The sequence below is a fragment of the Schistocerca americana genome, chromosome 7, assembly GCF_021461395.2.
Source record: "Schistocerca americana isolate TAMUIC-IGC-003095 chromosome 7, iqSchAmer2.1, whole genome shotgun sequence".
NCBI lineage: Eukaryota > Metazoa > Arthropoda > Insecta > Orthoptera > Acrididae > Schistocerca > Schistocerca americana.
In genome coordinates, this window is record NC_060125.1 from 341,126,578 (window position 1) to 341,153,267 (window position 26,690).

The 26,690-nt window shown below is 43.4% G+C and overlaps 1 protein-coding gene across 1 annotated transcript in view; it reads left to right on the forward strand.

The window, feature by feature from the left end:
- LOC124622407 (ionotropic receptor 93a) overlaps nt 1-26,690 on the forward strand; it is a 172,890-nt gene that overhangs the window by 133,436 nt on the left and 12,764 nt on the right. The window contains exons 8-9 of the mRNA XM_047148095.1: nt 3,195-3,390; nt 22,965-23,163. Coding sequence (XP_047004051.1) covers nt 3,195-3,390; nt 22,965-23,163 — 395 coding nt within the window. The remainder of the gene's footprint in view (nt 1-3,194; nt 3,391-22,964; nt 23,164-26,690) is intronic.

Genomic DNA, 26,690 nt, shown 5'->3' on the forward strand with positions numbered 1-26,690 from the left:
GAAACTCTCACAACCTCTGGTTCTTTCAGTTTATCCAGGTACCATCTCCTTAACTTCCTACCTTTCTGCAGTTTCTTCAGTTTTAATCTACAGTTCATAACCAATAAATTGTGGTCAGAGTTCGCATATGCCCCTGGAAATGTCTTACAAGTTAAGACCTGGTTCCTAAATCTCTGTCTTACCATGATATAAGTTATCTGAAACCTTCCAGTGTCTCCAGCCCTCTTCCAAGTATACAGCCATCTTTCATCATTCTTAAACTAAGTGTTAGCTATGATTAAGTTATGCTCTGTGCAAAATTCCACCAGGTTGCTTCCTCTTTCATTCATTAACCCCGGTCCATATTCACCTACTACTTTTCCTTCTCGTCCTTTTCCTACTATCGAATTCCAGTCGCTCATGACTATTAAATTTCATCTCCATTAACTATCTGAATAATTTCTTTCATTGCATAATAGATTTTCTCAATCTCTTCATTATCTGCGGAGCTAGTTGGTATATAAACTTGTACTACTGTGGTAGGCGTGGGCTTCGTGTCCGTCTTGGCTACAATGATGCGTTCACTATGCTGTTTGTAGTAGCTTATCCGCAATTATATTTTTTTATTCGTTATTAAACCTACTCCTGCATTACCCCTATTGGATTTTGTATTTATAATCCTGTATTCACCTGACCAGAAGTCTTGTTCCTCCTGCCACCGAACTTCACTAATTTCCACTAATCTAACTTTAACCTATTCGTTTTCCTTCTTAAATTTTCTAACCTACCTGCCCAATTAAGCGATCTGACATACCACGCTCCGATCCGTAGAACGCCAGTTTTCTTTCTCCTGATAACGACGTCCTCCGCAGTAGTCCCCGCCCGGAGATCCGAATGGTGGACTATATTACCTCCGGAATATTTTTCCCAATAGGGCGCCATCATCATTTAACCATACAGTAAAGCTGCATGCACTCGGGAAAAATTTCAGCTGTAGTTTCCCCTTGCTTTCAGCTGTTCACAGTACCAGCAGAGCAAGGCCGTTTTGGTTAGTGTTACAAGGCCATATCAGCCAATCATCCAGACTGTTGTCCCAGGCCGGCCGTAAGGCCGAGCGGTTCTAGGCGCTACAGTCTGGAACCGCGCCTCCGCTACGGTCACAGGTTCGAATCCTGCCTCGGGCGTGGATGTGTGTGATGTCCTTAGGTTAGTTAGGTTTAAGTAGTTCTAAGTTCTAGGGGACTGGTGACCTGAGCAGTTAAGTCCTATAGTGCTCAGAGCCATTTGAACCATTTGTTGCCCCTGCAGCTACTGAAAATGCTGCTGCCCCTCTTCAAGAACTACACGTTTGTCTAGCCTCTCAGTTGTGGTTGCACCTATGGTACGGCTATCTGTATCGCTGAGGTACGTAAGCCTCCCCGCCAACATCAAGGTCCTTGGTTCATTGGGGGGGGGGGGGGGGGGGTAAGGGTGGGGAGGGGGCTAAGGGGGAGTAATTATAGTATGACAGCACTTGACAGCGAAATTTGGCAGCTATTCTAGTGTGTTAATGGGTAACAGATTACGATGGAAAATTTTTTAAATTTTGGTCATGAGTTGCAAATATGAAGATGTGAATGCAAGAAAGACATGTAGGAATGTTTTCATGTACTGTACAAAGTTTACATATATAATGGATCAGGAACGGGATGTGAAACAAGTGAGAAAGGCTTAATATTAATTTTATTGCTAACCACAATTAACACAATTTTTTCAACATGAGCATCAAAGACATCGACGAGATGCTGAAAAGCTCCAGATTTGCACCCCTGCTGGCCAAAATTGGACATAATTTTTCCCAGCGTAAATCGGTTCCGCATTAATGGATTAGCACATCTATCAAGTTTCGCTGGCAAACGATGATTACAGCCCACACTGGATCTCCCTGAGAAGCTGCCTTTTATTTATTGCCACTCGATACAAGGGCAAACTGAAAAAGTCCACGTGAATCGACCACACAATCAGTTACATCCTCATTCATACAATCTAGCAATTATTTATGTTTATGAAAGGTAGTTAAAGATTCATGGGATGCTGAATATCAGACGTAATAGAAATGAAAATAGCACTCACTCTAGTCGGTTTCCATTGTGGACCCCCCCCCCCCTCCCCCTCTTCCCTGGGATGGTAAAAATGCTATTAAAATTCAAGCAGAGAAAAGATAATTGCAGAACTTGATAAAACTACAAAATATCATGAAAGGTAGACTGACTGCCGTCTTTCACTTGTCATCCCATTTTACTGTGCTGCTTCTATACGAATCACTGGCAGGTAGACACCACTTCACTTCCATGACTTGCGCGAGCGGTGGAGGATCACATGACCGTTTGGTACCATCTCTGCACTATCTACAGAGCTCCAAAGACACCAGTGTGCTCATTTAAGACAGTTGGCTGGTATTTTATCTGGTGAAATTTTATCTTATTTATAGGAGGGCTATTCGGAAAATAGGGAACGATCTGTCGCCAAATGGAAACAACAGTAGAAATTTGATGAAGCTTTGCACTGATGTGTTGGGCAGTGTCTCCAGTATGACTGTAGATAATAGCGTCACGCCACTACTCTCAGTTCTGAGCGCACAGTGATCACGTTGAGATGTCTAGAAAACAATGTCTCCCGTTAAGTATGAAAGACTACCGAGCGACTTCGCCTGATTTCATGCAACCTCACATAACGTACCTGTCATGGATTTCCTTCTTTATGATAGTTCTCGGCCACAAACTGCAGGGGCAGTGAGTACGCTCCTGTGGCGTTTTCGATGGGAAGCGTTTGATAAGCGACCATACAACCCGGTCTTGGCTCCCTCCGAGTCTTCATCTTTACCCAAATGAACCGCTGGCTATGAAGACAGCGAGTTGCAGTCCAACATAGAGAACAGTCACAAAGCACTGGAGGTTCCCTTTTGTGACGAGGGTATTGGAAAGTTGGTACAACGCTACGACAGATGTCTACATTGGAGTGGCGACTATGTAGAGAAGTAGCTAACTGTTGCAAATAACAGTTTTTATTTTCACTTTGGTTTTGATTTCGTGACTGATCGGTCCTTACTTTCTAAATAGCCCTCCTATTTTATATCTGTAACAGAATAAGTCAATAACTTAATCGGCATGTGTTTCAGTGTACATCACCAGCATACTAAATGCGTTAGATGACTGTTGCCTCTAAATTTTTGACAGATGACTTGGTTTACCTGAGGGAGAAACAGCACGTGGAACACACTATGTTCAGAGATTACCTGGAGAAGACGCGCAACCCCAAAGTGGAGGAGAAAGATCGCTGCACTTTTGTGATGACAAAGGTGCCTTTCTTGCACCTACCCATCGCTTTCTACTATCCGCTCAACAGCAGCTTGGCTCACATATTTGATCCACTGTAAGTATGAAGAAAAACCGAATGAATTTGTCTCAAGACTAAATGCTGTCATGCTTCCAATCTGACTTCATCTTCTTCTCTTTCTTGTGACTTTTCTTCACATAGGCACAGGTCCGGTCATGATTGGTAACGGAGTGGCGTGGTTAATTTAAGGGGTGAGGTCTTTACATCGCCGCCATCCCTGGTGGGACAGAATACATATATTCCAACTGTGTGCGTGTAGTGTCATTCATTATAAAATGACCGAAAATTTTTCCAGTGTTTGCGAACCGAGTAACGGAGGTGGGAGTTGGCTAGTAGCCCAATATTAATCTAGTGGGATGTGGAAAACTGCACGTCCAGGCTGGTGCTTTAACACACACTCAGCTGTCTGGGCGGGCCTGCTTCATGTTGACTGGAAAAATTATTTTCCTACTGAACAGAATACCACTGGTCGGATCCTATCATTACATTTACACCGTTGGCATTTCCTACGTGGGCATAAGAAGTTCTGGGAATTCCCGTGCCGTAGTATCATAGCTTGTCATTAGAGGAGCCAGAATAAAATAGCGCTGGATATGAATAAAGTGGAATATTTATTTATTTATTTACTTGTCAAGTTTCGTAGGACCAAATTGAGGAGCAAATCTCCAAGGTCATGGAACGTGTCAGTACATGAAATTACAACATAAACGTAACAACAGATAAAAATAATTGTTCATGAACCTTAAAAACGTCAGTCCATAAGTTTAAGTGAACGCTATCAGCAATACAATAAAAATCAGATTAATTTTTCAAGGAACTACTCAACAGAATAGCAGGAGTGACCCATGAGGAAACTCTTCAGTTTCGATTTGAAAGCGCGTGGATTACTGCTAAGATTTTTGAATTCGAGTGGCAGCTTAATGAAAATGGATGCAGCAGTATACTGCACACCTTTTTGCACAAGAGCTAAGGAAGTCCGATCCAAATGCAGGTTTGATTTCTGCAGAGTATTAACCGAATGAAAGCTGCTTATTCTTGGGAATAAACTAATATTGGTAACAAGAAACGACAATAAGGAATATACGTATTGAGAGGCCAATGTCAAAATACCCAGACTCGTGAACAGAGGTCAACATAAGGTTCGTGAACCAACACCACTTATTGCCCGAACCACCCGTTTCTGAGCCAAAAATATCCTTTTAGAATGAGAAGAGTTACCCCAAAATATAATACCATATGACAATAACGAATGAAAATAAGCAAAGTAGACTAATATTCGCGTCGAACGATCATTCACTTCTGATACCGTTCGAATAGGAAAAATGGCAGTATTAAGTCTTTGAACAAGATCCTGAACGTGGGCTTTCCACAACAGCTTACTATCTATCTGAACACCTATCTTGCAAGAATCCATTTTCTCAATTTTAAGGCGAACAACACTACCACAACGCATACTGGAGTGGTGGAAATGTATGGCAACTATGCACCATTAAATGGGACAGTGTTTAGGTGGTGCAGAAGCTTCCAGTGTTGCCAACCCACACTAAATGGCAGAGAACGAAATGCCCCAATTTCTCTCTCTCTCTCTCTCTCTCTCTCACTCACTCACTCTCAAGAGCTGAGAATCATAAGAGACAAGGAAATCCTGTTGTTCAAAGGCCAGTGTATAACAATCGAGGCGTTTGTGGAAAAAGTGAAAATATGTCATGGATCAGTTTTCATCATATTGCACATTTTGAACAAGACAAAGTCGGCCAGGGTGGCCTAACGGTTCTAGGCGCTACAGTGTGGAACCGCGCGACCGCTACGGTCGCAGGTTCGAACCCTGCCTCGGGCATGGATGTGTGTGATGTCCTTAGGTTAGTTAGGTTTAAGTAGTTCTAAGTTATGGGGGACTGATGACTTCAGAAGTTAAGTCCCATAGCGCTCAGAGCCATTTTGAACAAAACAAAGCTGATAGTCTTCCGTCGCACCTAAGTAGCTTCAAATTTCATGGATGTATATTCCGTCTTTGCAACTAAATAAAAGGCAGTTTTTTTGCCATTACGTTTCGCTTCTTTTACTTAAGAAGCATGTTCAGTGGCCTGTAATACATGTTAGTCTTCATGTATACAGAAGGAAAAAAATCGTAACAACAAAAAGTAATCAGTATAGAGTAATGAAATTCGGGAATACATTTGTCTAGATTACACATGTAAGTAACATATGTAAGTGAGTAACATAGCAAGACCACAGGTTAACGTAAGTGCGAGATCAGCAATTGCAAATGTGAAATGCTGATTCGTTAATAACCGTTGTAACCACTAGAATTTTACTGGAATCATGTAAACGTACATGCATTATGCTGTACAGGTGCCGGATGTCCGTTTGTGGGATGGAGTTCCGTGCCTGTTACACTTGGCTGGTCAGTAGAGGTAGGGACAGAGTTGTTTGTGGATAATGCTGGAGTTGTTGTCTGATGATGCCCCATGTGCTCGATTGGAGATAGACTGGGTTATCGAGCAGGCCAAGGCAATATATCAACAATTTACAGAGCATGTTGCTTTACAACTGCAATATGTGGATGAGCAATATCATGTTGAAAAACACCCCCTGGAATGCTGTTCATAAGTAGTAGCACAACATGTCGAATCACATGGTTCACATACAGATTTGCAGTCAGAGTGCGTGGGATAGCCATGAGAATGTTCCTGCTGTCGTACGGAATTGCACCCCAGACCATAACCTCAGATGTAGGTCCAGTGTGTCTAGCATGTAGACCGGTTGGTTGTAGGTACTTAACTGGCTTCCTCGTAAGCAAACACACGGCCATCACTGGCACCGAGATAGAACCAGCTTTCATCAGAAAACGCAATAGGCCTTCTCCCTGCCCTCCACTGAGCTCTCGTTTGACATCACTGAAGTCGCAGATGGCTGTGGTACTGGGCCAGTGGAGTGCACGCTACAGGGCGCCTGGCATGGAGCTGTCCTTGAAGTAACCGATTTGGAGAAATTCGTTCTCATTGTGATGCCAGCTGCTGCTCAAATTGCTGCTGCAGATGCAGTATGATGCTCCAGAGCCATACACAGAACACAATGGTCAATCTTTTTGATAATCCAACATGGCTGTCCAGAGCTCAGTCTTCATGTGGGTGTACATTCTCGTAGCGACCGCTGCCAGCAATCATATATATTGGCTACATTCCTCCCAAGTCTTTATGCAGATCGCAGAGGAACATCCAGCTTCTCATAGCTCTGTTAAACGACCTCGTTCAAACTCAGTGAGGTGTTGGCAGTGGCGTCTTTTCCTGACTAACATTAACGTTCAGTTTCATAGATAACTAACGCTCTCGACCACTACAACATGTTTTTAATGCAAACCTATTAGCGCCACTCTTATGCGACTGGCGCGAAATTTCAATTGATATCATATTTTAGATATAGAAATATCACACAACTCCTCCTTGGAGCTGAAATTTTTTCCGTCGGTGTATAATAAAATCATCTTCTTGTTTTTTCGGGTTAGAGACAAGTTTTGCAGCGCAAGGTTCATTAGGTTTAATTATCGTTTGGCGTTACTAACGATTTCCAATATTGGTAGTCCATGTGTGTAGTCCTGGAGATGTTTTTACTTGGTTCCCACATTGCAGATAGCCGATTTCCCGCGTTTTTTTCACTCACATTTGTAATAAAATTTCACTTGCTCTATTCACTGTGTGTTGAACGTGTGTTTCGTTACAATATATAATGTTGCCAACTGTCACTGTGTCACTATCTTTGTCTTTTGCGTGCGTGCGTATGTGTGTGTGAATGAGAAAAACAAAGAATAACAGATCTTAGCCGACGCCAACCCCGAGACGACGAAGATGAACAAGATGATATGAGTGCAGGACGACGTATGTCACCATCGTCGCAAGCTAGTCGCTGCAGGGGACGCTCCCCAACACGCCGATCAAGGTCTCCATCTCCGTTTAGAAGCTCCAGTAGATCACCTAGCCGCTGCAACCTTCCTTGGAGGTGAGGCCGCTGAAGAGAAAAATCCTTCGCCGTCGATCACTACAAAAATGATAGGAAACTGCTTTGATATCCTCATGGATGGCCGACCAGCCCAAGCTCTTGTGGACTCTGCAGCATCACATTCAGTCATTTTGGGCAAGTACTGTCGACAGTTGCAGAAAACCGTATTCATCGACAGCAAAACATCTATGCTGAAGGTGGCTAACGGGAAATATGTAAAACCTACAGGAAGATGTACCATTCATGTGAGTATAAGTGGCCATTCATAGCCCTTAGAATTCATCGACTTACAAGAGTGTAGTCATGACGTCATTCTCGGATGGGACTTTTTGAAAGCTTCTCAGGCAATTATAGATTGTGGCCGCTCGAAGATTATGCTAGACGAGATGAGATACTGTGAACAGGAAGATGTGCATCCGAGTGTGTGGGGACTATGTGTACTGGATGAAGTGATCATTCCTGCGGTCAGCGCTAGAAAGGTAACCGTCATTTGTTATGCCATGCATCAACCCATGGATCTTGTAGTGGAATGTAAGAGAAGCATACCACTGGAGAATAACTTGGTCAACCCAGCCTCTGTCGTCTCGTTTAAGAACGGATTCGGTGAATTGTGAATAGTTAACTGTCGCCGAGGACCGCAGATCTTTCCAAGACGCATGTGCGTAGCAAACGCTGAGCCGTTAACTGCAGAACAGCTGAGTGTCATAGAAACCTCCCATCCCGAGTCTGTGGGCGAAATTAGTGCTACCACTACAAGACAAGATCTTCTAGCTCGACTATCATCAGATCTCACTAAGGAACAACAGAAGAAGCTACTTGTCATTCTTCGAGAGTTCTCTGAACGCTTCAATCCACAGGTGAAGAAAAATGGTTCAATTGGCTCTGAGCACTATGGGACTTAACATCTGTGGTCATCAATCCCCTAGGACTTAGAACTACTTAAACCTAACTAACCTAAGGACATCACACACATCCATGCCCGAGGCAGGATTCGAACCTGCGACCGTAGCAGTCGCGCGGTTCCGGACTGAGCGCCTAGAACCGCTAGACCACCGCGGCCGGCCCACAGGTGAAGAGCAAATTAGACAAATCGACAGTGAAGCACCGGATTAGCATTGGAGACCACCAACCAATAAGACAGAGTGCTTACCGTGTGTCAGCAACAGAACGTCGAATAATTTGCGACGAGGTAGAGAAAATGATGAAGAATGACATCATTCAGCCTTCGCAGGGCCCATGGTCGTCCACAGTGCTCCTCGTCAGTAAGAAGAATGGCAGTTGGCGCTTTTGTGTTGATTCAGGAAGCTTAATAAGGTAACTAAAAATGACGTTTACCCTCTTCTACGAATTGACGATGCACTAGATTGTCTGAAGCGGGCTAAGTTTTTCTAAACCCTGGGCATGTACTCGGGATACTGGCAAATCGAAGTAGATGATGCTGATCATGAGAAAACTGCATTCATCACCCCAGAGGCCCTGTATGAGTTTAAGGTAATGCCGTTTTGTTTGTGTAACGCACCAGCAACTTTTGAACGAATGATGTATAATCTTCTACGTCACCTGAAGTGGACGATGTGTCTTTGTTATTCAGGTGACATTATAGTGTTCTCAGAGACATTTGATGAACATATAAAGAGATTGAGGGCCGTTCTTAAGTGTCTCCAACAAGGCGGACTAAAAAACTTAATCCAAGAAAGTGTCTTTATGGAGCAAAAGAAATCAAAATACATGGACACCTTGTGTCAAACGAAGATGTGCGGCCAGACCCAAAAAAGGTGATCTCTATAACGGAATTTCCTATTCCTAAAAGTATTAGAGATGTGAGAAGCTTCCTCGGATTATGTTCTTATTACTGTCGTTTTATCAAAGACTTTTGTATCAAAGCCAGGCCACTTCAAAAGTTGTTAACAGCTGATGCTAAATTTGTCTGGGGTGGTGCTCAACAAGACTCTTTCGATGTGCTGCGAAAAGCTCTGACGACTGACCCTGTACTTGGCCTGTATGAAGAGAGAGTACCTACAGAACTACACATAGAAGCCAGTGGGTATGGGATCGGTGCTGTTCTGATGCAAATTTCGAATGGAAAAGAGAAGCCTGTGCTTCTACGACACTTACAAAAGCCGAGAGAAAATACTCAACTACAGAAAGAGAATGTCTTGCTGTGATCTGGGCCATGTGCAAATTTCGAGAGTATCTCTATGGAAGGCCTTTCACAGTTGTTACAGACCATCATTCACTTTGTTGGTTGACAGGTCTTAAGGATCCAACAGGACGACTCGCCAGGTGGGCACTACGTCTTCAGTAGTATGACATTACCATAGTGTACAAAAGTGGAAGAAAACACTAAGATGCCGACTGTCTTTCAAGAAACCCTGTGCAAAAACATCAAGACTTTGATGAAGATAGTGACTGTCTCGCTGCACTCCAGTATCTCTTTGCTGAGCAGAAGAAGGACGCCAAGATATCTCAAATTATGCTTGCCTTAAATCGGTCAGAGGATGTGAAAGGACAATTTAAGGTAGTTAATGGATTGCTTTGCAAGAAAAAATTTGATCCGTTTGGAAAGAGGTGGCTACTAGTGATTCCTAAACACATGCGCTTAGATGTTCTACAGAAATTCCATGACACTCCTGAGGCCGGACATTTGGGATTTATTAAGACATACGATAGAATCCACAAGAGATTTTTCTGGCCAGGTTTATTTAGGAGTGTCCGTCACTATGTGTCGCACTATCGAGATTGCCAGAGGAGAAAGGCAGTTCCTCAGAAACCACCTGACCGACTCATATCAATTCCACCAGCCGAAACGCCTTTCCAGCGTGTTGAGATTGACCTCCTCGGACTATTTCCAACGTCTGCTAGTGGCAATAGATGGATTATTGTTTGCACTGATTATCTGACACGCTATGCCATTACAAAAGCCGTTAAAACAGCCGAAGCATCCGAGGTAGCCAAATTCAGCATGGAATATATTGTATTAATACACGGTGCCCAAAGGTTGTTAATTGATGACCGAGGGAAAGTTTTTCAATCGAATCTTGTGACAGAGATAAACAACGGTGCAGCATTACTCACCACATGACGACTGCCTACCATCCGCAAACTGACGGGCTTACTGAACGGCTTAATAAGACCTTGGCCGACATGCTATCAATATTCATCAGTGTTGAGCAGAGTAACTGGGATGAGGTGCTGCCTTTCGTGACGTTTGCCTACAACACCGCCAAACAAGACACCACAGGATTTACGCCATTTTTCCTGGTGCATGGGCGTGAGTCTTCTACGACGACGGACGCTATGTTTCCGTTACATCCTGATGATGTGGACGACGACTACATCGGCCAGGTGTTAACCAGAGCTGAGGAAGCTCGGCAGTTATCTCGACTCCGCCTGCTGCAGGCTCAAGAAAACGATCGCCGAAGGTATGACGCGAGCCACCGCCCTGTTGTCTACCAGCCTGGTGACCTCGTCTGGATCTTGACTCCTGTTCGCAAAGTTGGTTTCTCTGAGAAGCTCCTCAGCCGCTGCTTTGGACCATATAAGGTTGTAAGACAGTTATCTGATGTTACTTACGAAGTTGAAGATTTCGACCCCGACACAAGACGACAAAAGATCAGAGATGCGGTCCACGTCCTTCGAATGAAGCCCTACGAGGATCCTGCAACCCAGGGTAAATTCGAAGCTCCAGCGACAGGCAACAAGAGGAAAGGTGACGAAGAGCGTAGCGGCAATGGAAGTTCTAAGAAGATCACCGCCAGGGCGAGCAGCAGTCATCGGGAGTCGGAGGATGCAGGACCGATGACTCGTTCCAGGACTAGGACGACGTAACACCGAGACGCTGTTCTCTTAAGGAGGGAGCAATGTCGCAGAAGAAGCTGAGTAGCACCGTGGTGTAGTGGTTATGATATTAGGCTGTTGCATGGAGGGACCTGGACTGCACAATTTTAATTTCTATATTCGGTTTGAGTACATTCTAGAAGTATTCACAAATGTCAAGACTCATTGTACTGGAATGTTCTGTAACTGTGTATATACTGTATGTGTCCTGGCCGGAGGGAGTTCCCTCCCCGCTCTTGTATGTGCAAGTGCTGAATAAACGTTCGTTAAGTGAAGTTAGTGTTCGTCATTCAGCTAATTACACCTTCTTCTACGTGACAATATAAAGAAGACTAACACAATACTCAATTCCATGGTCACAGCTCGATTCTCTTTGAGGTTATAAATAAAACTTTTTGGCTACCCCTGATATTTCATAACAGGATGAAAATAGAGGCTTAAGGTTTAGCTGAAGCAGCAGGCTCGCCACTGTAAAATTGCACCACAGCCTTGCTGACTCCCACAGCCTATGTTGTACTAGATTAGCAAGAATGAGAGTAGCAAGAAATATTTGTTAAAACGAAGGCGGTTCCTATCATATATATCAGATCTGAAGAATACTGTTTATAGATGTTAAGCTCCAGTTTATTAGGCAATGGGGACTCTGCCGTCAACGGCCACTGAAGAGAAGTTGCATTAATGTGTGATCTGAGGTTTTCCCGGCGTACAGAAATCTTGAAAATTTCTCGGGTATTCAGCCGGGTAGCGCCGTCCAAAAGGTGCGATATTTCGGCAAGCCGACTTCTTGCCATCTTCAGGCGTTCTTGGTGTCTGATTGATCTCTGATGCATGCCGAATCCACCCCTCTACCGCAGCCTTCGTCTGGGCGCTTCCGAGCGGTCCGCTGCCGGTGGTGGGGGAGGGGCGGCGCTGGGTGATGGCGGAAGCGCGGCGCCCCGCGACAGATCATGGGCAGCAGTCCTTCCGCGGCTACGGCCGCTTGCGGAACTCTGCCGTCGTGGTGACAATGCTTCTTCATATTCTTCTTCTTCAGTGGATTTCCGTGTAGACTGTCGTTGGGTTTTAATCATACTCAAAGCTGGATCCCAGGCTTTGCTTGGCTGGAAACCGCCGTCTTTATTTATTAGTTCGTCATGCAGCCGGATCTCCACTGCGTCTTTGAGGGGACAATCCCAGAAGATGTTCGATTGCTGTAACACCTTTGTGCCATCGTGGTTCATGTCCATGTGAGATGCAGTGCTCTGCCGCGGCGGACTTGGTCGGCTGTGCATTGTCTGTATGGCGTGTATGTTCACTACATCTCTCCTGTACCGTCCGGCTGATCTGGCCTATATACATATTCCCGCACTGGCAAGGGATCCTGTAAACTCCCAGTTTCCGGAGTCCTAAGTCGTACTTGACTGATCCTAATAATGTTTTCGTTTTGGATGGAGGGCGAAACACGCACTTGACATTATATTTTCTGAGTATTCTGCCGATCTTTGCCGATGTGTTCCCGACATATGGTATGATCGCTGTCGCAACCGGTTTGTGTTCATCCTCGGAAGGCTGCGGTCTCGGCTTCTTCGGTGTTAAGGCGCCTTTTGGACGACGCTACCCGGCTGAATACCCGAGAAATTTTCAAGTAGCATTAACATCACATCAGAAACCAGTAGAGGTCAGAGTACCATTTCCTGCTTTGAAGTCAGTGATTTTTAATAAATTTTTCCAAGGTCACCTTTTTGTACGTCTGTCTGACTATCCGTATGTCAGTACAAATTTTGCAATTAACTTCACATGAACTAGAGACTTGAAATTTTACATATAGCTCGGAAATGGATCACAGTGCAATATTAACGTGACTTCTTGATGTGTGTTTAGTAGGGGTATGGTGGAGGTTAATAAGATTGGTAGTGCCTGACATCTTCACTGCCCCGTGGCACCGGGTGTCGTGCAGGTGGAATCGGAATGAATTCCACATGGTATGCCAGCAGATGGGCATGGCTCAGCAGAAAGAAGACATAAGAGAGGTCGACAGAGAGAGGGGAGGAGGAGATGTGTGCAATATATGTGACATGTATTTGTAGGTGAAGCTGCAGGTAAAGAGCTGGCATATACAATGATGGAAAAAAAGCGCAGAACCAAAAAATAATTAATGTAGAATAATGAAATTTTCGGAACACATTTTGCTAGGTAACATATTTAAGTGATTAACACTGCACGATTACAGTTTAATGTAAGTGCGAGATAAGCCATTGCCAATGTGAAATGCTGATACATTAATAACCGCTGTAACTGTCAAAATGTTAAATGCAATCATGCGCATTTGCATGAATTGTGTTGCACAGGTGCCAAATGTTAGTTTGTGGGATGGAATTCCATGCCTGTTGCACTTTGTTGGTTAAAACACAGATGATTAACGTTGGTAGTGAATGACATTGGAGTTATCATCGAATGATGTCCCGTATATGCTCGGCTGGTGATCGAGCAGGCCACGGCAATGTGTCGACATACCTGTAGAGAGTGTTGTGTTACAGCAGTGGTATGTGGGCGAGCATTATCCATTTGGAAAACAACCCCTGGTATGCTGGTCATGAATGGCAGCACAACAGGTCGAATCACCAGACTGACGTACAAATTTGTGATCAGACTGCATGCAATAACCACGAAAGTGATCCTGCTGTCACACGAAGTCGCACCCCAGGACATAACTCCAGGTGAAGATCAGTCTGTCTAGCACACAGACGGGCTGATTGTAAGTCCTCATCTGGCCTACTTCTAATCAGCACAAGGCCATCACTAACACCGAGACAGAAGCAGCTTCATCAGAAAACACATCAGACATCCACCCTCCTCCTTAAATGAGAGTTCGCTAGACATCCCCGAAGTCGTTAGCGGCTGTGGTTGGGGTCAGTGGAATGCATACCACAGGGCACCTGCCTCAGAGTTGTCCTTGAAGTGACCGGTTTGTAACAGTTCGTTGTGTCACTACAGTGTCAACTGCTAGGAAGATTGCTTCTGTAGAAGCAAACGATGGACCAGAGCTCCACCCCGAAAGCAATGGTCGTTCCTCTGGATATGGCCATATGGCCATATGGAGCCCAGTCTTCTGGCGACTGTACATTCTCGTGACTAATGCTGCCAGCAGTCATGTACAGTGGCTACGTTCCTGCCAAGTCTTTCAGCAGTATCGCAGAAGGAACACCAAGCTTCGCCTTGTCCCATTACACGATCTCGTTCAAACTCAGTGAGGTGTTCATAACGGCGTCTTTCTCGCCTTAGAGTCATTCTTGACTTAACATGAACTCACCACGTCCCAGTCTCAAAGGTAACGTCATTCATGACCAGTACAACCTGTATTTAATGCAAACCTGATTTGCATCCTCATAGTGGCCCTACTAACGCCACTGTTGTGCGACTGGCGTGAAATTTCAACTTACATAGAAACACGCCTACCAAACTTTGTTTATGTCGCACAACTCCTTCTTGGTGTTGCGATTTTTTTTTTTTTTTTTTTTTTTTGCGTCAGTGTATATACGGCAAATCACCTAAAACTTTCACCGAAATTATTGGTAAAAGGGAAGTGTTATCGATGTGCAGTTTTCACAGAATGTATTGGTACTCGGGAGCCTCATTTGTTAGCCCATTGTAATAATGCTTATAAAGTTATTTTTTGTGCAAAATCATTTTTCTATGTGGAACAATGGCTGTTGACATTGTTGTTTGTTGTTGTCTTCAGTCCTGAGACTGGTTTGATGCAGCTCTCCATGCTACTCTACCCTGTACAAGCTTCTTCATCTCCCAGTACTTACTGCAACCTACATCCTTCTGAATCTGCTTAGTGTATTCATCTCTTGGTCTCCCTCTACGATTTTTACCCTCCACGCTGCCCTCCAATGCTAGATTTGTGATCCCTTGATGCCTCAGAACATGTCCTACCAACCGGTCCCTCCTTGTTGTCAAGTTGTGCCACAAACTCCTCTTCTCCCCAATTCTATTCAATACCTCCTCATTAGTTATGTGATCTACCCATCTAATCTTCAGCATTCTTCTGTAGCACCACATTTCGAAAGCTTCTATTCTCTTTTTGTCCAAACTATTTATCGTCCATGTTTCACTTCCATACATGGCTACACTCCATACAAATACTTTCAGAAACCACTTCCTGACATTTAAATCTATACTCAATGTTAACAAATTTCTCTTCTTCAGAAACGCTCTCCTTGCCATTGCCAGTCTACATTTTATATCCTCTCTACTTCGACCATCATCAGTTATTTTGCTCCCCAAATAGCAAAACTCCTTTACTACTTTAAGTGTCTCATTTCCTAATCTAATTCCCTCAGCGTCACCCGACTTAATTCGACTACACTCCATTATCCTCGTTTTGCTTTTGTTGATGTTCATCTTATATCCTCCTTTCAAGACACTGTCCATTCCATTCAACTGCTCTTCCAAGCCCTTTGCTGTCTCTGACAGAATTACAATGTCATCAGCGAACCTCAACGTTTTTATTTCTTCTCCATGGACTTTAATACCTACTCCGAAACTTTCTTTTGTTTCCTTTACTGCTTGCTCAATATACAGATTAAATAACATCGGGGATAGGCTACAACCCTGTCTCACTCCCTTCCCAACCACTGCTTCCCTTTCATGCCCCTCAACTCTTATAACCGGCATCTGGTTTCTGTACAAATTGTAAATAGCCTTTCGCTCCCTGTATTTTACCCCTGCCACCTTTAGAATTTGAAAGAGAGTATTCCAGTCAACATTGTCAAAAGCTTTCTCTGAGTCTACAAAAGCTAGAAATGTATGTTTGCCTTTCCTTAATCTATTTTCTAAGATAAGTCGTAGGGTCAATATTGCCTCACGTGTTCCAACATTTCTGCGGAACCCAAACTGATCCTCGCTGAGGTCGGCTTCTGCGAGTTTTTCCATTCGTCTGTAAAGAATTCGCGTTAGTATTTTGCAGCTGTGACTTATTAAACTGATAGTTCAGTAATTTTCACATCTGTCAGCACCTGATTTCTTTGGGATGGGAATTATTATATTCTTCTTGAAGTCTGAGGGTATTTCACCTGTCTCATACATTTTGCTCACCAGATGGTAGAGTTTTGTCAGGACTGGCTCTCCCAAGGCCGTCAGTAGTTCCAATGGAATGTTGTCTACTCCCGGGGCCTTGTTTCGACTCAGGTCTTTCAGTGCTCCGTCAAACTCTTCACGCAGTATCATATCTCCCATTTCATCTTCATCTACATCCTCTTCCATTTCCATAATATTGTCCTCGAGTACATCGCCCTTGTATAGACACTCTATATACTCCTTCCACCTTTCTGCTTTCCCTTCTTTGCTTAGAACTGGGTTTCCATCTGAGCTCTTGATACTCATAAAAGTGGCTCTCTTTTCTCCAAAGGTCTCTTTAATTTTCCTGTAGGCAGTATCTATCTTACCCCTAGTGAGATAAGCCTCTACATCCTTACATTTGTCCTCTTGCCATCCCTGATTAGCCATTTTGCACTTCCTGTCGATCTCACTTTTGAGACGTTTGTATTCCTTTTTGCATGCTTCATTTACCGCATTTTTATATTTTCTCCTTTCATCATTTAAATTCAATATTTCTTCTGTTACGCAAGGATTTCTACGAGCCCTCATCTTTTTACCTACTTGATCCTCTGCTGCCTTCACTACTTCATCCCTCAGAGCTACCCATTCTTCTTCTACTGTATTTCTTTCCCCCATTCCTGTCAATTGTTCCCTTATGCTCTCTCTGAAACTCTGTACAACCTCTAGTTTAGTCAGTTTATCCAGGTCCCATCCCCTTAAATTCCTACCTTTTTGCAGTTTCTTCAGTTTTCATCTACAGTTCATAACCAATAGATTGTGGTCAGAGTCCACATCTGCCCCTGGAAATGTCTTACAATTTAAAACCTGGTTCTTAAATCTCTGTCTTACCATTATATAATCTATCTGATACCTTACAGTATCTCCAAGATTCTTCCATGTATACAACCTTCTTTTATGATTCTTGAACCAAGTGTTAGCTATGTTCTGTGCAAAATTCTACCAGACGGCTTCCTCTTCCATTTCTCTCCCAATCCATATCCAACCACTATGTTTCCTTCTCTCCCATTTCCTACTCTCGAATTCCAGTCACCCATGACTATTAAATTTTCATCTCCCTTCACTATCTCACCATACATTTCATCAATTTCTTCGTCATCTGCAGAGCTAGTTGGCGTATAAACTTGTACTACTGTAGTAGGCATGGGCTTCGTGTCTATCTTGGCCACTATGCTGTTTGTAGTAGCTTACCTGCACTCCTATCTTTTTATTCATTATTAAACTTACTCCTGCATTACCCCTATTTGATTTCGTATTTATGACCCTGTATTCACCTGACCAAAAGTCTTGTTCCTCCTGCCATCGAACTTCACTAATTCCCACTATATCTAACTTCAACCTGTCCATTTCCCTTTTTAAATTTTCTAACTTACCTGCCCGATTAAGGGATCTGACATTCCACGCTCCGATCCGTAGAACGCCAGTTTTCTTTCTCCTGATAACGACGTCCTCCTGAGTAGTCCCCGCCCGGAGATCCGAATGGGGGACTATTTTACCTCCGGAATATTTTACCTAAGAGGACGCCATCATCATTTAACCATACAGTAAAGCTGCATGCCCTCGGGAAAAATTACGGCTGTAGTTTCCGCTTGCTTTCAGCTGTTCGCAGTACCAGCACAGCAAGGCCGTTTTGGTTAGTGCTGCAAGGCCAGATCAGTCATTCATCCAGACTGTTGCCCCTGCAACTACTGAAAAGGCTGCTGCCCCTCTTCAGGAACCACACGTTTGTCTGGGCTCTCAACAGATACCCCTCCGTTGTGGTTGCACCTACGGTACGGCCATCTGTATCGCTGAGGCACGCAAGCCTCCCCACTAACGGCAAGGTCCATGGTTCATGGGGGTAGGCTGTTGACATTAACAAACTAAAAGTGGGGTAAATTAGAATGTCAGTGTTGTTTGTTTTGCGGGATTCTAATAAATGTTCAAATGTGTGTGAAATCTTATGGGACTTAACTGCTAAGGTCATCAGTCCCTAAGCTGATACACAACTTAACCTAAATTATCCTAAGGACAAACACACACACCCATGCCTGAGGGAGGACCCGAACCTCTGCCGGGACCAGCCCCACAGTCCATGACTGCAGCGCTTGCAGGATTCTAATGGAGTCGTTTACAAGGTGTGATAAAGTTCCTACACAGAAACTTGTACAATACCTGCTGTAGCATACACTAACGCGGAACAAAAGCGCATTCACTGGTTATGTGGTTTCTGACCAGTGATGAGACAATTCACTATCACAGATTGTGTTCAAAATTACCACTGTCAGTGGCAATACACGCTTGCAATCTGGCATGTAACGACTGTTGCACATGTGCTAGCATTTCAGTGGAGATGTCGGAGCAGGCCGCAGTAATACGTCACTGCGTATCATTAGGTGTAGTTGGTATATCTCGTAGACAGAGTTCTGCACCTTCCACCATAGAGAAAAGTCCATAGCTGTCAAATCTGGGGACTGGGCCGGCCAAGGTGCAGGTCCTCTGCCTTCAGTCCAAGAATTTGTAACAATTTGGGAAGACATTCTGTAGTACTTCATGCAATATGGGCTGGACAGCCATTATGTTAGTACCACAGGTTCCTCCTAGTCTCCAGAGGAATTTCTTCTAGCATCTGTGGAAGATGGTCTGCTCGGAGGTTGTGACAATTGTGCTCGTTTAGTGTTCCATCTATGAGCTGATGGTTCATTATTCCACATTAAATGTTCACACTCCTGGATGCTGACGATGTACCTGTTGAAGACAATGGGGGCTGTCAACAGAACAATGGGTCATATTTTGGCAGTTCACCTAGCCATGATTGGTAAATGGGGTTTCATCACTAAACAAGATACATGACACATCTGGAGTATCTTACCTTAATGCCCATGTACCGAAATTAACACGAGTTTCATAATCGTTTCCATGGAACTCTTAATGGAGAGAGATATGATAGGTATGGAACCAATGTCGATGGAGAATATGTAGGAGACTTGCCTGACTTATGCCACTTCCTCATGCGATTGCATGGGAGCTAACGTGTATATGAAGTGCAATAGAACCAAGAACAGTAATTTCCCCCTCTTTTGTTGTCACTTGTTTCCTTCAACTACAATATCTAAGTGTTACACTACAATTTTTACGTTATGGTTGAACAGGTTGATAAAAAATTGTGAGGTGGACATCTATTGGGATATTGCCAAGTACACCATAAAATAATGAACTGCATTCTTCCTGCACTCTCCATACACCATGAGCATGTCAGTTTTTCCTGCATTGGTAAATCTTCTGTCCACTCACGACCTACTGCTTGGACTAGCTTGTCACAATGCACTCAAGGAACGCACAAGGCCGGCCGGGGTGGCCGTGCGGTTCTAGGCGCTACAGTCTGGAACCGCGTGACCGCTACGGTTGCAGGTTCGAATCCTGCCTCGGGCATGGATGTGTGCGTATGTCCTTAGGTTAGTTAGGTTTAAGTAGTTGTAAATTCTAGGGGACTGATGACCTTAGAAGTTAAGTCCCATAGTGCTCAGAGCCATTTGAACCATTTTTTTGAACACACAAGCACACTATAAGCAAACATAACAACATCATACCTAGCAACTATGCAGGTCGAATGGCACAAACAAGTGCCAGTGTGGGAACTTTTCAAAATACGATATCTTGCAAATGACTCTCACTAGAAACCTGCAAAAGCATCACTGACATTCTAATGTACCCTACTTTTAGATTGTGAATGCCAATAGGCATTGTTCCGTTTTGAAAAGTGTATGTTCGCACAAAAAAACATTTTCTATGTATTATTACAATCTATTTATTGGCTAACAATACGACCCTCTGACTACTCATACGTTCTGTGAAAACTGCACATCAATAGATATACATTCATAATTTCATAAAAATATTCCAAATACATTAGAAATTTCACAGGTGCAAGACCAAAACCTAGAAAATAATTATTAAAATGAAAATAATTTTTTATATAACATGTTTTTAAATAGGATTAAGAAGCTTAAAATAATTTCTCCTTGTCCCATACAGATTACTTGTCATGCAAAATTGTGCTTGTGAATTTTTGGTATTTATGACAATACTTGTAAGACTGATAATGGTAAGGAGGAGGGGGGTGCTTACAATAAATAATAGTTATAAAGCGAATTGCATCTCTGAGTGCTGAACTTCTGTGACTAGCTATGAGCAAAGGTATGTTTTTCTACTCGAGGGGCAGTGGTTTGTGTACCTCTTTCAAAGAGGTGTTTCTGGAAGGTCAGGCATTGAAATGACAACCGATTTACTAATTTCTGGTCTGTCTGTACACTGTTATAATGTGTACTGTTTGGTGGTTTATCCCAGAATCACCACGTTGTTTCCGAAGGCTCACTGTCACGGTGGAGGTTTTCTCTGAATCGAGGTATTCACAATATACCCTTGACACAATGAAACCCGGAAAGCTCAAAGCCTGTATGACCCTTAAGATGGAGTGTCCCATATGTTGGGTACTCGTTTGTGGCCGCAATCAAACATACCAATATTGCATATTCTCCTCATCCTACACTTAAGTGTTACATTATAGTCTGTAAACTGAAGAGTGAGCAATGGTTGTTGTGGGGGAAGTGGCCTTCCCTCCAAGAACGCCTTACTTGCCATACAGGATGACTGAACATTCCCATCACCAAAAATTTTGCATGTGAAAATATTCGTGCCCTTTTAACACAGAACATTTTAAATACTTTTACCCAGACTCTCTTAGCAGTGAAGCCTTCATACTCTGTGTCTCTCATTGCCACCGTATGTATTGTCTCTCTCCCACTGTCCCCGTTTTCTCCCACTGGCATCTTCTCCTGTCTGTCTCTCACTGTCACTATCTTCATCCCTTTCTCTCGCTCTTTCTTTCTCACTTACTGTCGGCTGTCTTTCTCTTCAATCATCATTTTTGCCTCCTCTCCATACATGTCCGTGAGGATGATTTGGTCGAAGTTTTGACCCTTAGAATGGGGAACTTTAATAAGTGGCTATAGGTGGTGGAAGAAGGTGGGCAATTTTTTTAGTGCCAAAGATTGCTTGTCTGGAGGGAGGAGGAGGGGGAGAGGGGGTCCAGACCTCCCCCACCCCCCAAGCCTATGTTTGGTTTCCACTCATCTCTCTTTTTCATTTCGACTGTCTCCTCTCTCTTCTGCTCCCACTGCTACTGTCTCCATTCATCTCTCTGTTTCTCTTTCACTGCCCCTGTCTCTCACTGACCATCACTACTCCTCTCTGTTTGGTTCCCACTGCTATAGTCTTCGTCCATCTATCTTTCTCTTTCACTGCCACATTCTCTCTCCCACCATCACTGTCTAATCTCTCTTTCTCTCCCATTGGCATTGTATCCTCTCTCTTCCACCAACACTGTCTACTATTCTCTTTCAGCACAAAAAAGTGCAGATATTATTGCATGCCAAAATTTTTGGTGATTAAGGCTGAGGAAGGACTGAGGCAGCTGGTTCCACATTTTTCTGTCACATTGTTTTAAACATGTGCATATTCACCTTTTTAGTGCTCGAAAAGGAACATTTTTCAGCTGGTATATTTCTTTTCCCTTTTATGCAGGGGTGCTGCTTATATAAAACAAATTATTTAGGTCAGGAAAGTCTTGATGGTTTACTTGCATATTTCGACACATTTACATATTTTGACACATATAAACAAGTAATAAGTATGTATAAGGTTCACACAAAATCATCTCCCGTTGACATGACTTCACTTTACACTACTGAGGCCTAAATAAAAATGCTGAACATTTGTAGACTACAACTACTGTATAACAAAAAATGTGGTGTTTGATCTGTAACTACAAAGAATTTCATACAGCAAAATAATTTGTTGCAAGGTGCTTGACACGTCAGGTGGCACCACTGAATACTTTCCAGGTCACGACAGCCTGTATAAACAGGAAGTGCCTGTTACATAGATACAGCGCACCTTAAAATTTTATTGCTGAAAAAATTGTGACTTAAAGTCTTGTTTGGTGACCTCAAAACCCTTGCGATGTCTCCTGGAAACCTTATCACATGTTCTCGGCATCACTTAAAACAACATTTACTCGTCAGACCGGATAAGAACGGTAACTGTGAAGGTCAGGATCTCAGTAACGGATAATAATATAAAAAACTTTTCGAAGCTCCTCGGCAAATAATTTTACGAACAAATGATAAAAATTTCTATGATTTGCTCTGAAGACAAATTACAGAAGTGGCCATCCCCACAATTGGTACTTTTGCTGCCTAAAAATCTTGGTTTTACAGGGTTCTCCTGGGAACTGTGCATGAGAAAATGGTTCTTTTATAAGCCGTCTAAGACCCACCTTAGACACCCCTAAAACAAAAGAACCAACTGTTTTTTTCAGTTTGTCAGCGCTGGGGGAGGTGTGTAATGTTTAAATTTTGACCCTGTGCTATAGGATAAACAATATGCCCGTTTTTCCGATGGGTATATAAACATCCGCTAGACCAAGGGCTATCCAAAACTGACTATGACGGCCAGTAGAAAGTCTGTCGACATCTTATTCGCGTGACACACTTCGTTCACTGTGCTTTCTGTAACTGAAAAGCTCTTGAGACTGTAAAAATAAAAATTTTACTACAGCGGTGTTACAGCACAGTGAGATACCTCATTTGTTGCGATTTTTGGTGTTACATTATCAACAGACTTTCGGTGTTTACCAGGTTGAAGGCACTGGTGGAAACTGGGATAGTCAGGCACTTGCTGCGCAAGGACTTGCCACAGATCGAGATCTGTCCACTGGACCTGGGCAGTAAGGAGCGACAGCTGCGGAACTCTGATCTGTACATGACGTACATGATCGTCGTGACCGGCTTCTGCGCCGCTACCGTCGCCTTCTTCGGAGAAATTCTTACACGTCAGGTATGTATAACGTATGAGTAAGGCACAGGCAGCCCTGTGTCGTGTAGCAGGAGGCACATTATTATTATTATTATTATTATTATTATTACATGTCTTTGTTGAGAACTTAACACCCACTAAAACGCTTATCTGTAAATATATGTTGGCTACCTTAGAGTATCAGTGTATCCAGAAAGATAACCTTAACAAATGAAGACTTTCAGGATCCACAAATTTCGTGCAGCCAGCCAAATATGAAAAATAAGAATCTTCCTTAAATGCATAAAAAAAGGCGCAAACGGCTCTAAGCAATATGGGACTTAACATCTGAGGTCATCAGTCCCCTAGACTTAGAACTAAAATTGTTCAAATGGCTCTGAGCACTATGGGACTTAACATCTTAGGTCATCAGTCCCCTAGAACTTAGAACTACTTAAACCTAACTAACCTAAGCACACCACACACATCCATGCCCAAGGCAGGATTCGAACCTGCGACCGTAGCTGTCGCGCGGTTCCAGACTGTAGCGCCTTGAACCGCTCGGCCACCCCGGCCGGCTGACTTAGAACTACTTAAACCTAACTGACCTAAGGACATCACATACATCCATGCCCGAGGCTTAAATGCATCCCTCATAGCCTACCTTGTTGGTATTAACTAGAGCCCCAGATTTGGCTTTTTCCCTACGCCATTCGCACAAAATAAAACAATCTTATATGTCAATGTGCGTGGTTTACGATGCAACATTCTGCTTTAAAAAAAAAAGGCCACCTGCAGATATGCAAACGACTTTGGACTTGAATTTAAGGAGGGTAAAGAATTAAAAAAGTCTTTCCTTCCATTTCAGTGCTGTTTATTTAGACAATGCCATGTTTTAACTGATATGGAACTTCTCCAGTTTCATGGAGAACCAACCATACCTGTATATAGGCTATTATTAGTATGGGTTCACAACATCCAAAGGAATTCTACAGCTACAGCCAGCCGTTCACTAGGAGGAACCTCCTCTGTCTGCATGTAGTGTAATTGCAAGGTCAAATGTGACATCATTTTTCAAAGTGTTTGCACATTATGTATCCGAGGCGGGACAAGCGAACCAGCACAGTATTTACCTTAGCTAATGTGGAAAACTGTCTAAAAACAACATCCAAATTTCCTGGCACAACTGGTCCCTGTCGTCAATTTGTGGGTGCATTTGATAAGGGACTGAGTGCCTCCCTGTGTTCCAGAAGAGGGCACTTAAATGTTCTTGACTATCTAGGCAGGTTGAGTAAGAGAATAAAATGAATAAATAAATAAATAAATTGACTGTGAAATGAAAACCAAAACAAATAACGAAAACAAAGGCAGCCAGTTCGAAATTGCACAGTTATAAAAGCCAGATTTTCTTCTAGGCACCACCCAGTAATGTCTAACTACGTCTTTTGCAGTGTAGTATGCTTGGGTCCTCAGTGACATGTTGCACATAAGTTAGTCACTGCAGTGCTGTACCAAGTCTGTCCATCATTTGATGTCAATTTTTCTAAGGTCACTCAAAATGTGAGGAGGGTTTCTACAATGATGTACTTCAGGTTTTCAACTGGTTCCAAGAATGTCAGCAGATACATCAAGCCTTTCCATTTGGTTCATTCATTACCCCTTGAGCAAGGTTTTCCCAAGGTGGGTGCAGTGCATTTATGCATTATTGTCTTGATAGAGGGGCCTATCACCAAAATGCTGACTGCAGGGCTGGTCTGTAGACTGGAGGGTCCTGTCCCTGTTTTTCACAGCCCTCTGATTATTCTCTATAGCAATAAGAAACATCCAGTGTTTGAATATGATACCAGTCAAAAACGTGTCTGAACATAAGCCACTGTGTGCCCTAGACACCCATTAGTATGTGGCTACTGCCCTCCCCCTTTTCTGTAACAATCGACTGGAATGAGACAAATCGTGCACTCATTTGTGAAATGAACCCAGTGGCACTGATCCATGTTCCACTCAAGGAGTTCCCATTCAACACCTTCTTCATGCACCACAGTTCTTGGGGATGGGGGCTGATGTGCATAATCAACAGCTAGTAGCCAAAGGGATTGTGTAGGGGAAGAGTTGCACACTGCTGGGCAACACAGTCCTCCCGGTTACCTCCAAGAAGGCAGTGCACAGTTCTACAGCATTCCTCTCAGTGCACCTATGGGACATAATTTATATGTAGGTGATTCTGACTGTGAATGGCCACCAGGAAACAGATCTACAATGTCTTGGATCTCACAATATGGTTGAATGGTCGAATGATGTTTTTGTAATGCACACCAATTTGGTGGGCAACTTCCCATGATGATAACCTGTCGGTCTACGAGGGTGTCAAATGAAAACCTTAAATTGGTAATAACAAATTGAAATTTCACGCTGTTATCCTCTAAGCTGGTAAGCGTGCTATAAATAGCGTGCAGAATGGCCCGTAGGTGGCAGCATAGTGCAGATCCACACATACTGTCACAGTATCAGTATAAAGATGGCCGCCCCACAAGCGACTTCCACCAGGGAAGAACAGCGTTCTGTTATACGGTTTTTTCGCAGTGAAGGTGTGAAACCTATTGAAATTCATTGACGAATGAAGGTTCAGTACGGTGATGCATGCTTGTCACAGCAGCAAGTCTATGAATGGAGTAGAAGTTCGCAAATGATGTGACTTCAGTGGAAGATACTCGTCGTCCAGGTCAGGCACAACGAGTTGTGACTCCACAGAACATTGCAGCAGTTGAAGCCATAGTGAAGGAAAACTGCCGAGTGACACTGAATGACATTGCAGCATGTTTACAGATTAGTCATGGGTCAGCACACCACATTATGCATGATGTGCTCCAGTTTCACAAAGTGTCTGCAAGATGGGTGCAATGGCAGCTGACTCCTGAAATGAGAGAATGATGTGTGGATGCTTGTGAAGAACTTCTTTGGTGCTTTGAAAGAGAAGGTGGTGGCTTCCTTGTAAGAATCGTTACTAGCGACGAAACCTGGGTTCACTTCCACCAACCAGAAATGAAGAGAGCAAGCAAGGAATGGTGCCATTCCTCATCACCAAAACCAAAGAAGTTTGAAACAGAATCATCAGCAGGGAAGGTTATGCTGAACCTCTTTTGGAATGAAAAAGGCGTCATTCTGGAGCATTACATGCCTAGAGGGACCACTGTCACCAGTGCATCATACACGGATCTCCTAAAAAATCATCTGCGACCTGCAATCAAATCAAAGTGACGTGGATTGCTGTCAGCAGGTGTCCTTTTGCAACATGACAATTCAAGGCCCCACAGTGCCTGTATAACAGTAGCAACAATCACAGACCTGCATTTTGAGTGTCTTCCTCATCCACTATACTCACCAGACCTTGCCCCAAGTGGTTTCCATATGTCTGGACCACTCAAAGACGCAATGGGAGGAAAGAAGTTCTGTTCTGATGAAGAGGTATGCCACATGGTGCATGAGTGGTTGCATGGACTACCAAAAGAATTTTTTTCTATAGGAATGTATGCACTTTGTAAGCGCTGGAGGACTTGCATTGAGCGTGGGGG